The 15,407-nt window shown below is 40.9% G+C and overlaps 1 protein-coding gene across 18 annotated transcripts in view; it reads left to right on the top strand.

The window, feature by feature from the left end:
• The window catches only part of LOC109473773 (FH1/FH2 domain-containing protein 3-like), a 69,024-nt gene that overhangs the window by 52,272 nt on the left and 1,345 nt on the right, over positions 1-15,407 (top strand). For 2 of the 18 annotated variants that reach the window (XM_019773811.1, XM_019773815.1), the window contains 12 exons: positions 932-994; positions 2,072-2,413; positions 3,465-3,539; positions 3,967-4,032; positions 4,553-4,642; positions 5,025-5,072; positions 6,838-6,918; positions 8,620-8,847; positions 9,433-9,519; positions 10,181-10,453; positions 10,887-10,964; positions 13,854-14,999. In XM_019773811.1, coding sequence (XP_019629370.1) covers positions 932-994; positions 2,072-2,413; positions 3,465-3,539; positions 3,967-4,032; positions 4,553-4,642; positions 5,025-5,072; positions 6,838-6,918; positions 8,620-8,847; positions 9,433-9,519; positions 10,181-10,453; positions 10,887-10,964; positions 13,854-14,999 — 2,577 coding nt within the window. The remainder of the gene's footprint in view (positions 1-931; positions 995-2,071; positions 2,414-3,464; positions 3,540-3,966; positions 4,033-4,552; positions 4,643-5,024; positions 5,073-6,837; positions 6,919-8,619; positions 8,848-9,432; positions 9,520-10,180; positions 10,454-10,886; positions 10,965-13,853; positions 15,000-15,407) is intronic. The other 16 variants (XM_019773812.1, XM_019773826.1, XM_019773816.1 and 13 more) reach the window with 16 other exon arrangements.

Genomic DNA, 15,407 nt, shown 5'->3' with positions numbered 1-15,407 from the left:
CAAGTTTCCCAAAAGTCCCATAGTGCACTGATTTTCCTGAACAGAAGTCTTCGTAGCATCACAGACGACATCACACGCAGAGTAGGAAGATATTTCTAGCGGTGTTGCAGGTTTCGGGAGCTGGCATCTTGATTCGAGGCCTCCAGGCATTCCATCCCTCTGGTCAGCTGACTTGTCGGGAAGGTGTGATTTCTCAAGAATCCAAAGCAGTGGTCAGGCTCAGTCGAAAGGGTTCCGATGGGTTGAATCATGCATCATAGATAGCTCCGGCTCCCTCCTTGTTGTGATTTATATACAGCGGATTTTCTGAGACGGACTCCCCACGCATTTTCCACTGGCCAAGATGTTGGGACCGTTGGAGGAAGGTGGGTTGTTTGGTGGAATACTGTGGTTTTGCAGTTGCTTGATACGTCAGGATTTTCTGACATCTGTCGGATTGTGGTTCTTCGGGGCAGGTCTATATTCAGCTCATTCTGGCTTGTCTGTGTTGCTCTTACGAACGATCGCAACTCATGGACCATATACACTGAGCAGAGGAAAGTGTCTAACTAGTGAAGAGATACAGTGTACTAACGATGTGTCGTTCTTTTGTCGGATTGTGGTTCTTCGGGGCAGGTCTATATTCAGCTCATAGCTATTCTGACTTGTCTGTATTGCTTATATGAACGATCGCTACTCTGGACTGTATACACTGAGCAGAGGAAAGTGTCTAACTAAGTGAAGAGATACAGTGTACTAACAATGTGTCGTTCTTTTGTCGGATTGTGGTTCTTCGGGGCAGGTCTATATTCAGCTCATAGCTATTCTGACTTGTCTGTATTGCTTATATGAACGACCGCTACTCCTGGACCGTGTACACTGAGCAGAGGAAAGTGTCTAACTAGTGAAGAGATAGATACAGTGTACTAACAATTTGTCGTTCTTTCCACAGCTGGGAAAAGAAGGTCCTGGCGAGACAGAGTATATGGTGGTCAGGAAGAAACGAGTAGCAATAGTAAGAATCTCTTCCCTATAATGCTCGCTGCTTTTTTCTGCTAAGTGTCACAGCTGTGCTCGTGCATGTACTAACTTTTACATCTGCTATGTATTTTCTACATACATGTAAAGATACCAGGTTTGTTATGATATTTAACTTGCCTGCGTATGTACGGCATCACTAGTATAACACAGTTGATAAGTCAATTCCCACAGTAGGCTACCACAGAACTGTAATCCAACTCTGAGAATGTCGCGTGCAGAAATTAGCTGGTAAGATATTGGAGATTAGAGACCTCGGGGATAAGACACGATGTAGCAAGTGGTGGGTACAGATCTAGCTTGCACAGCGAATCACTGTTTACCCCGTGTGAAGACAAGCCAACAACGTACCCTTGAGAAAAGCTCGCGTAATGAAAACCTCAGGCCACAAGCTGCCCCAAAGATGGAGGGTGTCACAGCTATTTGAGGACCACTGTTGCTTCCCTGTTACTGCGTGACAACGTCTAAGTGTATGTCTTGCGATGAAGTTCTACACTGCATGACAACTGCAATGTATTTGACCATGTCAGACATTGAAATATTCTTACATATGATCACTTCATGCTTTTGATAGAGACGATCTTGTCATCATACTTGATGTCATGTGTCTAAAAATGTTGGTACCAGTAACTTTGTATGTTGACTCAAGAAATAATTCTTCAGTATCAGAAAATTTTTGAATATCCTGTAAAGTGAAAGATTAGGCATGGTTTGATGACTATATCCCTTAACTGACATGGTCAGATGTACTGTAGAAATTGTTGCCTTGACAGAATGCTTTTAATATTTCTCTAAAAATTTGTAAATCTGTACTTCTTAGTATGCAACTGTGATTTCATATTGTGCAAACAAATTTTCACTGCTTCTTTCAAGCAATTCTTGAACTTAATTTCTGAATGCTCTCGTCTATCTCACAGCTTAAACTTCTGTATCTTAAATTCTTTGCAATGTAATTTCTATCCACTACCACCTGTTTTAATGTCTTCTGTCTTCTGCTCTGTCTTAACTGTTTCTTTAACACATTCCTCTTCTTTTCTTCCTCCTTCTCCCGCTGGCGTCTCAGGCGATGGTTATAACCGCGGCGGCCGCAGGTCATGGCGAGAGGAACTGTCCAAATTCGACCACATTCTCGGCACAACTTACGGCATCTCCGCAAACCGCCACTCTCGCTATAAGACCAGGACTGACTCTGACACTGACAACAAAGACAAGGACAGAAATGAGGAGAAGTCCAGCAAAAATGAGGAAAAGAAAACGGAGCCAGAGCCTAAGACTAAGAGGGGAACGTTGTACGAGATTCTCAAGTCTATGGAAGACAAGAAAAAGCAAGAGATGGAACCTAAGAAAACCCCCGAGGAACTCGAGGAGGAAAGAAAACTTGCTGAAGAACAAAGATGTAAGAGCAAGGAGTTGGGGGTTGTTTCAGGGGAAAAGTTTAAGGGATTCAAGTGCCTGGATTGATTCACTTTTGGGGATGATATTAGGTGTAATGACTTGCAGTCACTGGATAAAATCTTGATGTTAAATATACAGTAAAATATGGCATGAATCAGCATGGAAAATCTTCCTTGTTTCTGGGGAAAGTTTAAAGGATTCAAGTGCCTGGATTGATAAACTTTTGGGGTTGATAACTAGGTGTAATGGCTTGCAGTCACTGGATAAAATCTTCAGTTGGTGAACATACAGCAAAATATAAATGGCATGAATCGGCATGGACAATCTTGGTTGTTTCTGGGGAAAGTTTTAAGGGATTTGAGTGCCTGGATTGATAAACTTTTGGGGTTGATAACTAGGTGTAATGGCTTGCAGTCACTGGATAAAATCTTCAGTTGGTGAACATACAGCAAAATATGACAGGCATGTATCAGCATGGACAATCTTGGTTGTTTCTGGGGAAAGTTCAAGGGATTCGAGTGCCTGGATTGATTCACGTTTGGGGTTGATATTAGGTGTAATGGCTTGAAGTCACTGGATAAAATCTTGTTAAACATACGGGAAAATATGACAGGCATAAATCAGCATGGACAATCTTAATAATATAAACACAGCATTACAAGCCTTAAGACACAAGAGAATTAGTCTTACATGTATAGACAGATGCGAATCAAACATGAACAATGCAGTGTCACCATTCTTCATCTATGCATATCACACAGCCATTTCAGTGCCCACGATATTGTATCTGATTTTTGCGACATTGGATAAGCACCCATGCAATACGGAATAACTCACAGTAAAATGCATACCGGTAATAATCAAAGCAGCATCTCTCATTACTAAAACCTTCCATTTTTTTCATCCAACAGGTTGTAATATATTTACCTTCCATTTCACAGCACCATCCGTCGCCACCACCTAAAAATAACAACATCATGCATTTTTATGACTTTTCATCTTCACTAACCAAGAAGAAATTTTCTGGCTAAACCCCAAACTTTTTTCCCCAGTGAAAGAGGTATATGCAGAGGAGGCCCGGAAAAGATGGAAAGAGAGATATTTGGAGGAAACAGAACTGGTTAGATGTAAGAGCTCTTTCTATACTTCTATTGCTCACCGTAAAATTTAGTACAATTGTCTAACAGTGCAATTATATTTCAAATGAGGACATACTGAATTCAAAGCAAGTTTGATGGTCTTAGAAAATGTTACTACTTACTAGTATTTACCTCTGTGGATTCTGTGTTATGTTCCAGTGCAAATATTCTGTTGTACTAAAATCTAGCTTAGTTATTCATCATGTCTATACTGTGCTTGTTACATTGCTCTTAAGTGTGAAGTCCTCTGTGATAGTGGAAACTAGACTAAGTAGTAGAATAGAATAGAATAGAGTTTGAATAGAATAGAATAGAATAGAAGTGTTTTCCTGAATGCTGCTTTTCCTCGCTTTGCTTTTCTATGTTTTTTTTCATGTGTTTTTCTCTTTCAAACTTTTCTGAACTTCTACAACAGCTGATCCAGACTTCTGGAGAAAGGCTGAAGAAATACAGCAAAAAAGAAAAGAAGAAGCAGCAAAAGGTGTCCTTTTTCTTCTCCTTTTTCTGACTTTCGTGCTTTTGCATCACTTGATAATTATTAGTAATTATGTTTTGTAGATCTTTGAACTTCCATTATGCTTAATACTAGTAGTTTATTTGTTAAGTGGTAAAGTCAATTACCTTGTATCTAGTGTAAGGTACATGTACTCACAATTTAAGATATGCCAGTTGTCAGTTATTTTGTGGTCACACTTGCGATAGGCATCATATGATTTTGAATGTTGTACAATTTTCAAGCCGCCAACGATACTATTGTCCTAGACAGCCTTTTCAGTAATTTTACACTTACTACAGTAACTAGTATTCAAGGAATGCTCTTAGTTTACAATCATGATCATAATCATAATAAATGATGATTGTACGACAAATCTGACCAGGACCTTATTGCTATCATTGAAAGCTACTTTATTTGTTTTAATCTAGACTTAAGGTTTTATTTCATGGTGTCGTAAGTACAATGTACACAAAGTTGTTCTTGATAGAGGTTGTTCCAATTTCAGCCTCCTACCAACGACAGAGCCACTCATGGAGGGACGACGTAGCCAAGCAACTAGAATATGCTAAAAAGCTAGAAGAAGAGGAAAGAAAAGGTTACTATCATGATAGTGTTACTAATTTCTTGAATTTTGCATGGTTTTTAGGCTTACATTTGGTGAATGTGTTAGGAGATGGGCATGAAGTTTACAATTGTAGTTTGAATTGTACTAACCATATATAAGTGCAATACAGGGAGCAAGGAAGAATCACAATTATAGTGGGCATGTTTGAAAGTATTAGTACTTTCCAAGTATACTTTTGTCACAAATTTATTCAATACTTTGCTGCTATGTGTATAATGTGACATGACAAGGCTATTTGAATCAAGCAATGCACAGTGAATATTTGATATGATTTTTGGGTTTATTGTGGTTAGATTATTACTTAAGATGTTAGTATTTATAGCTTGGTGCCTTTATCATTTTCTTCCATCAGTTCTCGAGCTGGAGAGACAAAAGAGAGAAGAAGAGCGACGTGAACTCTGTAAGCATCTACATTGTACCTAATTTGCTCTTTCACCCAGGAAGCACTGTAGCCAGCTACATGTTACTCTGTAGGGTTGCTGGAGTTCTCAGTTGCATGCAGATGGCTGGAGAAGCTGTTGACTTTAACCTAGCCTCCATAGCATGCCAAAAACTGAGGGTTTTGGGGGTCTTTGGAAGCTTTTATGTGCTATTTTCAGATTGCATACAGACTACATAGCCGGTCTGGTTGAATTACCCCCATTTTTTTAGAACTGGGCTAATCGGAAAACAGCCGAAGACCACCAAATCCCCAGTTCTATAAGCCTGCTACAGAGGCTAACTCTAACCATGGATATTATCCTCAATATCTTTGTCTTTCTAATCTCACGACATAATTTTTTCTGACCAAGCTCATTTACATGCTGTTGGATGACTTTGACATCATACTGGTTGCTCTCCATTGTGTACAATGTACATCTAGTATTTTGATATTTTCAAATGTTGCAACTTAGAATTAAGACGGTTGAGGTAATTGAAGTACCAATTGAATGCGTCATTTAACAACAATTACTAAGAGGTTACTTTCCGCTCTTGTTAAACTAGCATAGTTGTAATAGAAGGTAAGGCCACACCAAGTAAATTTTATGGATGACGTCTTTTGGAGACCCTATATCTAATGCAAGAGGGCAAAAAAAACAAGAAGGGCCCTAAAAAACAAGATGCCTAGATTAGAAATATACTAAGAGACGACAAATGTTAGGACACAAATTGAATGAGGTGACACAGATTAACAAGCAAGAAGTCTTTTATTTATCATCAAAACAGCAATAAATCAGGTGGAACAGCAGTTGTCATCCTGTCCTCTTTCTTTCACATTCTTGCAGAAACAAAGCATGTGCTCTTTACCCATTTCGCGTTACGAGTCTCACGCCAATCTAACGATTTGCTGCACTGTCGTGACTCTTTGGTCATAGTTACAGGAAGCGGAATTTCTTGTTTTTTTTCTTTCTAGGAACAGGCCAAAATCAATGCCCACGAGGATGTCATCCATAAAATTTACTTGGTGTGGCCTAACATCAAGATACATGTACTAATATTTACTACCATTACGGTACCCGAATCATGATTTTCGTGACTACAATGTCTAGTACTGGCAGTACTAGTAGTAGAATCACATGTTTTCAAGTTGTAACACGAGGGATTGTATTACCTTTGGACACGGACAACTCTGTTGACACATAACCCATGTCTTCACTCCTGTCTTCTGTCTGTCTGTGTTCACATTCTGTACGCATGCAGTTCTGATGATGGGACACGATTTTCCAGTCTTTGAAGATTGGTCCCGCGATTGTGAGAAAAGTCATGCATATGATGTTGAATTTAGCATGGCTTTGGCATTTTTTTGGGGGGGGGGCTGCTCTGTTTAATTGGTGTCAAGTTACTCAGGTCATTTTATAATATAGAATTGGAATGGCACTTGAAATTGAAGAAGTAACACACCAAATTAGACAGGACAGCTGGTACATGTATATTGCATGGCTTTTGAAGACCAATTTGTGATTTTCTATTTCTAATACCCATATACATTGTACATGTAGTCTGTATCTCACACATCCTGTCAGTTTAGTGATTTTGACTGTCTGTTTTGTAAGTTGATTTCATTAGTTTGGTACATGTACATGTAGTTTCACTTCAACCAGACGATAGAAGTAGTGCTCTTTCAGTCCCCTTTTTTCTCAGGACAGCATCTCTAGATCCTCATTCTTGTCTCTTACTGCACCTAGTTCCTCCTCCATCTACTGAAGCTAATGACATTCCACTGCCTGACGCTGCTTTAACCGAGACAAACGACAAGCCTGACACTCGTAAGCTTTCATAGAGGCTCTATCTGCTCCTATCTTAGCAATTAAGAGTTTCTTCCTATAACAAGGGGGAAGTTCTAGTCTAAGAGCATATGCTGTGTGGTAAAAGACACATGGAAAGCAAAGATGGTGTTGTTTAGAGTTAAAACTTTAGATCCAACACAAAAAGTTCTCTCCGTCTCACCTAGAGCTTTCCACCAGTCCCTCTGGTCTTCATCAGTAGACTGACCCAGTGAGGCTTGTCATGTGGTTTCTTTGAAGTGTGACGTCAACACTGGTCGAAAGCTTTAAGTGAGAGAACTTTTTGTGTTGGATCTAAAGTTTCAACTCTAAACATGTAACTACCAACACAGATGAACTTTCAACTAGTATAAAAAGATGGTGTTGGTTAGGAAAAATAGTCTTGAATTGTTACGTTGCAATTGCAAGCAAATTTTGCTACCTGCTATTTTTGTAATTTGCCAAAAATTGAAAGACTTCTGCCAGAAAAATGATTTTCAATTGCTTCAAATGTAGGTCAAAACTGTTTGTTATGAATATTATTCTCTTGACAACTTGTCTTTCAAAATACAAATCTTTCAGACCACAATAACTTAAAGATGCTCTTTGCTTTTCCTATCTTTAGCCCATGTCTGCATAGCAGTTCGAACTTGGTCGCTTTCCAGTCTTGGACTCTGAGTGTGCATTAACTAACAGCCTGATATTTGGACAGTTGCTACCACAGTGTTTGCCTGTGTCAGAGATGTCAAGACTCTATAACAACATTGGTAGAGATCACGCAGACATGGTGGCATGCATATCTGCTAAGTTGCTGTCATTTCCATGATAATTATCTTATCTCCAAGGAAGACAAAAATAGCTTCTGCAATGGTTCCTTGTTGACAGTCTGTCTTGTTGCATGGCTATGAGCTAATATTTTGGTGCACTGTTGATTATGACATTGCTTTTGCATCCAATAATAATTGATAAAGTCTCAAATGTATCTTACCATTGGCAAGAAATATTAATCAGGTCTCAAATATCTTACCACTAGCATGAAATATATTGCTCTTTTCAGGGATCTGGGCATATTTCAGTTTTTTTCTAACTTAACTTAATTCACTTGAACAGCTATTGAATTTAGAGTTGTTCTGTTGACGCAGTACTGTTATGATACAAAAACGTTATTTAAAGTTACTGAAGAGCTTGGTAATTCTTGCCTGTCCAGCATTTTACCTTGTTGGACAATGTGAAGTTTGTCTGTCTTGACAATCTATATAATGTCCTGGGTCTTGACAATTTTGGTCATATTTCGTAGGCATGCCTTGTAACAGACTGACACGTGCATTTACATGATTGTACTCTTTCCCCAAAAAATTGTAACCCTAGCTAAGCACCTATGGCATTTTGCAAATTCTTATCTTTGTCAATTTGCAAGGGTCTCTTTCCTTATCAGAGACATGAATACAATGGTATGGTCCAAAAAGTAGTCGGTTATTCAAATAACCGACCACTTTTAAGGATACGGCCAATAACCAATGGCAAATGGAGTATTCTGATTGGTCGACTGCTTCTGGCTATATGATAATGTAGTTTCATGCCCTAGGATTTCCTTGTGGTGCATGTTCTTTAGTAGTATTGTTCCCAAGGTACAATAATGAACCAAGAGCATTTAAAGAAGGTGTTTTGCAAATCCTTTTTGTCTTGTGCTGTCTCTGGCCACAGTGGCAAATATGCCCAAGTCAGAGGAAGACACAGAGCTGGAGACAGAACAAGAAGCGGAGTATGATGAGGATGAGTTGGTAAATGGTGATGAGGAAGAAGAAGATGAGGAAGATGAGGAGGAGGATGTAGAGGAAGGTCAGGAGTGTGATGAGGACATGTCAGTAGAAAACGAAGACCAGGAATCCTCCGCAGCACAAGACAAACTAAGAACACTGCACATTGATGAGTGTAAGCTTCTGCTCTGTCGCATTTCTTTCTTTCTACCTGTTTCTATGCATGCTTTTGCAACTTTACTTTTTTTATATGTGCAGTTTTACTCTTTTTTTATGTGTTCTTTATCTCTTTGCTGCTGATTGTATCTGTATTTGTGTGCAATGTAGATGATTCATTTTTAGTTTCCTTTTTCTGTGATAGTATCCATTCTCTGTTCATATTCTTTCTAAAGCTTTTTAGCTTTTTAGCATATATTGCTTCTAGAATGTTGTTTCTTATCATTAGTAAATGCAAGCTTAGTACAATGTGTGCTTTTCCATTGTGGTACCCTTCATGTTCATCTTCATGTATTCTTGTTCATCTTGCCACTGTGTATCACAATGGTTGCTTGTAGAAACCTCCAAACAGATGTTGGAAGGAGAGATTGGACTGTTTCTTGACAGCCCTGTTTTGCTGAATGGTGGTCGGTTATCCACCCCTCCAGCAAAAAATGGGCAGGTCCAAAAATAGCACAATCTTTGAAATTCGTTCCAACGTCTGCTTGGGGATTCGCTTTTAGTTAGACATGTGCCCTTGGCTCCTCTCTCTCCATCCTTTCAGCTGATCTTCAGCCGTCTGAACCATCCTCACCACAAGACACAAACGATGAGCTTGTGTTCCCATCCCCTGACAATCATGACACCCAATGTGAGCTACCATCTTGGTTCATTTGTGCCGTGTGATCCGTGATGTCAAGTTTTGCCGTCTGCTTGTTTTTTTCTCTACTGGACGCATGGGACCCTTCACTATTCCCTCAGTACTTGCAACAGTTACCATTTTAACATTTTCTTTGACAAGTTAGCCTCTACCAGGCTTTGGGAGGTGGCTGGAAAGAGTAGAAATTGGCCAATTAGAGAAAACTAAATGGAGAGAACAGTTTGCCAGTCTCGGGTGCGGCAAAATGTACTCTCTAGCGTACCAACTCCCTCGGCATGCTATCTCTCTATTTGACCGATTTCTACTCTTTCCAGCCGCCTCTCAAAGCCTGGTAGAGGCTATGACAATCTGCCTTTCTGAGGTTACGTAATGTTTATGAATCTTTCTTTGGGAAGTGGTAAGAAAAGATAGGGAAGCAAAGGTTCTCAGTATTTTGAAAGATTGACTCAGAGAAAAACTTGTAAAACTGTGATACCTAACCCCTGCAAAACAGCACCCAATGCCTACTTCTTCTTTGTAGACTTAACGCTTGGCCAGAAATAAGACTTTTCTTTTCAAAAACTTTTCTTTCTACTTGTCTTTCCCTTTTTGAAGATTACAAAACTCAAACGTGCTTCTTCTTTTGCTTCTAACATTATTATTCCCACACCAGCTATCCATTCCACACCTGACTCACCACCTGCCACGCCTGGTGAAGCTTCGCCTGTCATTCCTGATGAGCTTCTGCCTGATAACACTGATGACTCTCCACCTGTCTCTATTGATGACTCTCCACGTGTATCTATTGATGAGCCTTCATCACCTGTCACACTTGACGAGCTTCCGCCAATCATTCCTGATCAGCTTCCTCCTGTCACTGTTGACGACTCTCCAACTATCATTCTAGACGAGCTTCCGCCTTTACCACTTGTAGTTGATGATGAGAGTAAGCTTCAGCTTCGCATTTCATCAATTTTAACCTTTAATCTGTGCTATGTTTTAAGCAGTGAGACTTTAACGTATTCATATATTCTCACATCCTTTGCTTAGCTTCAAATCATCCCTGGCTTGAACACTCTTTCATAATGATTTTGTCAAATGCATAGTGACTGCCAGGCACATAATATTTCTTGTGCTCAGATTGATACAAGGCATTTAACACTTGGAGACAGCTTCCTCTAGCTGCATAATAACTATACCTCTGACTGTTTTTGTTCAAGTACCTATCACATGTAGAGTATAGTTAGAGGTAAAAAGGTATTCAAAGAAGAATACTTGTATGTCAATGTGTACTTTGTTTTTAATCTGTTTCTTGTGTTTTGTATTCTCTCTTTCTTTTTCATTCTTGTCCCTGTGTGTGTCGTGAACTGTGCCAACAGTCTCCCCACCTCCGGGGTTGTATCGTGTTGAAAGAACTACAGAAAGGCTCTCGAGCTCGGAACAGACTGAGTCCACATGTAAGCCCTTACAGATGCTTAGTATGCAGCACTGTATGCATTTGGGTGAAGATTTTTTTACTGTTCATGTACCAGTTTGAATGTATCATTGTGTGTGTAGCATTACTTCTTCTAACTGTTACCATCATGATTGTTACATCAGGATTGTTACTTAATGATTAATGAATCTTTATTTGCATGTTCATGCCCATGGGGCTAAATGCATACATCAGAGTGTGATGTTACATGTACATCATACTGAGGAACATGATACATAGGATACAAGGATAAAAGAATAACGTAAATATCGTAACAGCTTCTAGAGAATATAATTCTATCTAATCTAGGCCTTGAAGATTTCCTCTCTCTTTTTAAAGCAACTGGAGATAAATTCACATAGTTTTTATGTTGTGCTATACTGACTGAAAGAAAGTTACCACTGGGTTTCCTAATACATGTAGTACATGTATAGGTATAAACTGCTTCATACAGCATGTACCAAGTATGATGATGATGATTTTTACATGCCTGGAGTGAATATTTATCGGTAGCAAACTAAGGTTTGTTTTGTGTTGTATCAATCACATTATTCTGTCAAAAACATATTTGTCTTGTCCAGTATAGCTGTCCTTTTAAGTCATCACTCTATATTAGGCCCACTCTAGACGAAGCATTTCGCGACAGCGGTAACTGCCGACAGCGGCACACCGACAGCGGGAACGCCGTCTAGAGAGGATTCCCGACAGCGTAGTCCCGCTGTCATGAAATTTTCTGCCGACAGCTCCGAAACTGTCGGCCGACAACTCAGCGGGAGTCCCCGACAACTTTAAAGTGCGTATAGAGAACTCGCGACAGCGGGAGGTCAGAGTTCAGCGATTAGCATATAGCGCGGGGTAATTAGCATATGGCGCCGGGCATTAGAACTCTCTTTCATTGATCAAAATGGCCAGGTATGTAATCGTATGCGATTTGCAGAGAATCACACAGCGAATTTCGTCGTCCTAGGGGACAAAAGTCGCAGGCTGCGAGTTTCTTCACCTAAGAGCCAAAGTAATGACAGCGGGGAGGTAAGCAGGGTGTATTCTTGCTGCGCGACGTGTCAGCAACATCTCCCGGTATCTCAACCGTCTCCTGTGTGCACCCCTTGCTCGTCGCCTCATATTGGACAAGACGCGAGTGACTAACATAAAGAAAAACATCTGACACACGGCGAGGAAAAACATTGGCGGCTCCCCCGCCATTTTGGATTTTGCGCGTTAGAACATTCGAACGTTCGGATGTTCGATGTGAAGACATTTGTGTGTATAAAGACGTCGCGACAGCGGCGTCCCGACAGCGGGAAATATCGCCGCTGTCGCGAAATGCTTCGTCTAGAGTGGGCCTAAGTTTTACCTTCACATGTAGTGCTGTGTACCTAAACCCACATTTAGGTTCAGGTCCGGATTCAAGTCCAGAGGTTTAGGTTCAGTTCCGGACTCGTAAGTCCGGACGTAAACCCATGGCATAATTTTATACAAAATTGCATGTTGGCAACCTTGCAATGTTTTATGGGCAAAACTGTGGCCACAATAATAACATGGAGACCGACACTTGACGATGCCCGATGGCAATGTTTTCTTCATATTGCAGCACAAATTTTGCAATCTATGGAAGGTTTTAGGTGATTTGGAAAGAAAGGGGATATATGTGACATGGTTTTTTTTTTGTAATAAGTCCGGAATCGGTTCTTGACTTTTAGCTTTGTTGCACTTGAACCTAAACATTTCCAAACAGTTCCAAAACAAGTCCAAACATTTTTACAAGTGTCGTAAGTCCGGAATTGGTTCTTGACTTTTAGTTTTTTTTTGGACTTGAACGTAAACATTTTTACAAGTCCAGAACCGGTCCAGCGAAACGGTACACAGCACTATTCGCATGTTACATTTATCTGCTTGTACAAGTGGCTTTCCTTAGCTTCGTTCTCATTTCCCCTCCTGACTAATCCACAGCGTCCCACTCAGAGCCTGACGAAGTTTTTGAACAGGAAGACCAAAAAGCAGAATCCCAAACAGATGACGTAGAAGCCGCTTTATTAAACGGTGACTTCCCCTGCCTTCCTTCATTCTCGCTTTTCTCATACTTTGCACTTTTCTTTCTCTTCTTTCATTTTCACATATTCTTTTTAAACATTTGCAAAATGACATGATCTAGCTTTATGCTTCCTTCTCTTTCTTTTCTACTATCCAACACTTTCTCTATCCTTTTACTAGCTAGAAATTTAAGATAATGCAACATTCCCCATAAGTACACTTTCATTCCAATATTCTAACATTTTTACCCAATTGTAAGTCTGCTATCCATAACGACCTGCATATAATAATCCATGCTGTAAATGTTCTTCCCCTTTTCTGTGTCTCTTCTGTCCTTCTTTGTTGCGTTTTTTCTCTCCACAACCTCATCTCCCCAGCATTGACGCTAAAGAGACCTACTAGGAAACTCTCTAGACTAGAATCCCTCAAGCAGAAACGTAGAGAGGCTGAGGCGGAGTCTTGTAAGGTTCCCCTCCATGTGGAGTGTGATTGACAGATGTACAGACCATATTTTACCTGTAGTTCTGACAGGAACTGCCGTGTGGCGTGTGTTCAACAGTTGCAGTGCTGCATGGCAACTTAGTTGACTTGAACACTAGTTTGATTTTGTCACTACTTTGTTTTTTGATTTACCACTTTTTCTGCATGTGGTGAAACTTTACTAGTTATACCAGAATGACTGACTGACATTATATTATATTGTAGATCTTCTAACAACAGTTACTACTACATTTTCCAGGTTTGTGGAGTGGATGCTTCCCAGAAAAAGCTGCCGTACTAACTTCTGGTGATTCCAGACCGTGTGTATACTGTACGCTTACACTGACGTTTTCTATTTCAGCATTGACCAATGGACAGGGTTCGACGCCGCGACAGTCTCGGCGGGAGAGAATGGCGGCGCTACAGAAGGAGCAGATGGCGATGGAGAAAGACAAGGACGAAGGTTCGAGATTTCTCAGTGGCACGGCTAAAACTCGTTCCTCTGCCTTTATCACTCTGTCCCGGAGCCAGAGCCAACCTGAGTTTGCCACAAACAAGTTGAACAGTGCGCTGAGGGACATGAAGCCCTCCCTCGCTCCCGCTTGGGAGGAGGACTCCAGTTCTGAGTCTAGCTCGAGTTCGGAGACCAGGGTCCCCAACTCGCACAGAAAACCCTGGCAGGAGATCATTTCTTCTGATTCGCAGAACTACGAACGACGTAGCTATAGTAGACCCTCGTACTCTTCTAGAAGGTCCTCTAGAGACTCTGTACAGTCTGAAACCAATTCCGAATCAGACAGACAGTCATGGCAAGACTCAAACTCTGACTCCAGATACTCAGGCACTGAGCGCAAGTCCTCGTATAGAAAAGCATGGGAGGACCGTGACTCTGACTCCACAAAGTCAGGGTCTGGTTTCCGCCATTCTGTGTCTGATTCTGTACTCTGTAGACATGGTAACAACGACAACAACAGGTCCAGTAGCATGAATGGACCAGAGTGTGGAAACAAGGACTCATCATCGCAACCTAAACATGTGTACACTAACCACCAAAACGAGCATGCCAATAGAAGAGTAGTCTCAAAGGCCGTTTTTCTAAACGGGGAGGACAGGAAATCGAATGGCCCCGTAGTCGCTAAACCTGTTTATCTGAATGAGGAAGGTGAGAACATGAATGGCCATGTAGAATCTGACATTCCTCCCCCGTATGTGCCCTCAAACCGCTCCAAACTTACCAACGGATCGGTCGAGGCTGCACGGCGATCCTTCACTGATTTTAGGGATGGCATGAACGGAGAGGGCCTGGTGCGCTCGCACCGGAGCAGCATGGACAGATACCACGATACCACTAGAGGCTTGTCCGGTAGCTCTTCCACTGATTGCATGGCTGATGGCACCCCTAGGAGTTCTGAGGTGGTGGACAATAGGTCTTCTTCTCCACTCTTGCATGCCAGTGGGGAGCATGGTGCACCCGGTGGTAGAACCTCTGCAGTGTCTCGGAGGCGTGGTGGGTGCCAGCACGGCTTTTACCTTTGCTTTTTATGTTCATACACTGTAGTTACCTCTCCCATACTCACCTTACTGACCCTAACAACCCGTCAACCCACCCACCAACTCACCCTTGCACGTCAAATCCTGGTTTTGTTGAATCTCAGTGTTGTAGATGTGTGTGCCGTGTTTGTATTCATTCTGCTTGTTCAGTTACACTACGAATCACAATGCCAATTTTATGCATTTTGATTTTTAAATTTTAAGCACAAAGCACTGGATTGAACAAAATATGGGCTAGTTTACCACTAGTAATAATTAATGTTACAATTAAACGTAAGTCTGATAATGTTTAACCTTCTCCCTATTGAGATAGCCTTTTTGTTAGGCAGCAGGGAGAATGTTAAGACAAATTTACTAAATGTTT

The sequence above is a fragment of the Branchiostoma belcheri genome, unplaced genomic scaffold, assembly GCF_001625305.1.
Source record: "Branchiostoma belcheri isolate BF01 breed outbred unplaced genomic scaffold, Haploidv18h27 scaffold3, whole genome shotgun sequence".
NCBI lineage: Eukaryota > Metazoa > Chordata > Leptocardii > Amphioxiformes > Branchiostomatidae > Branchiostoma > Branchiostoma belcheri.
The sequence above is the reverse complement of the archived record's forward strand: the minus strand, read 5'-3'. Positions and strand labels throughout refer to the sequence as shown.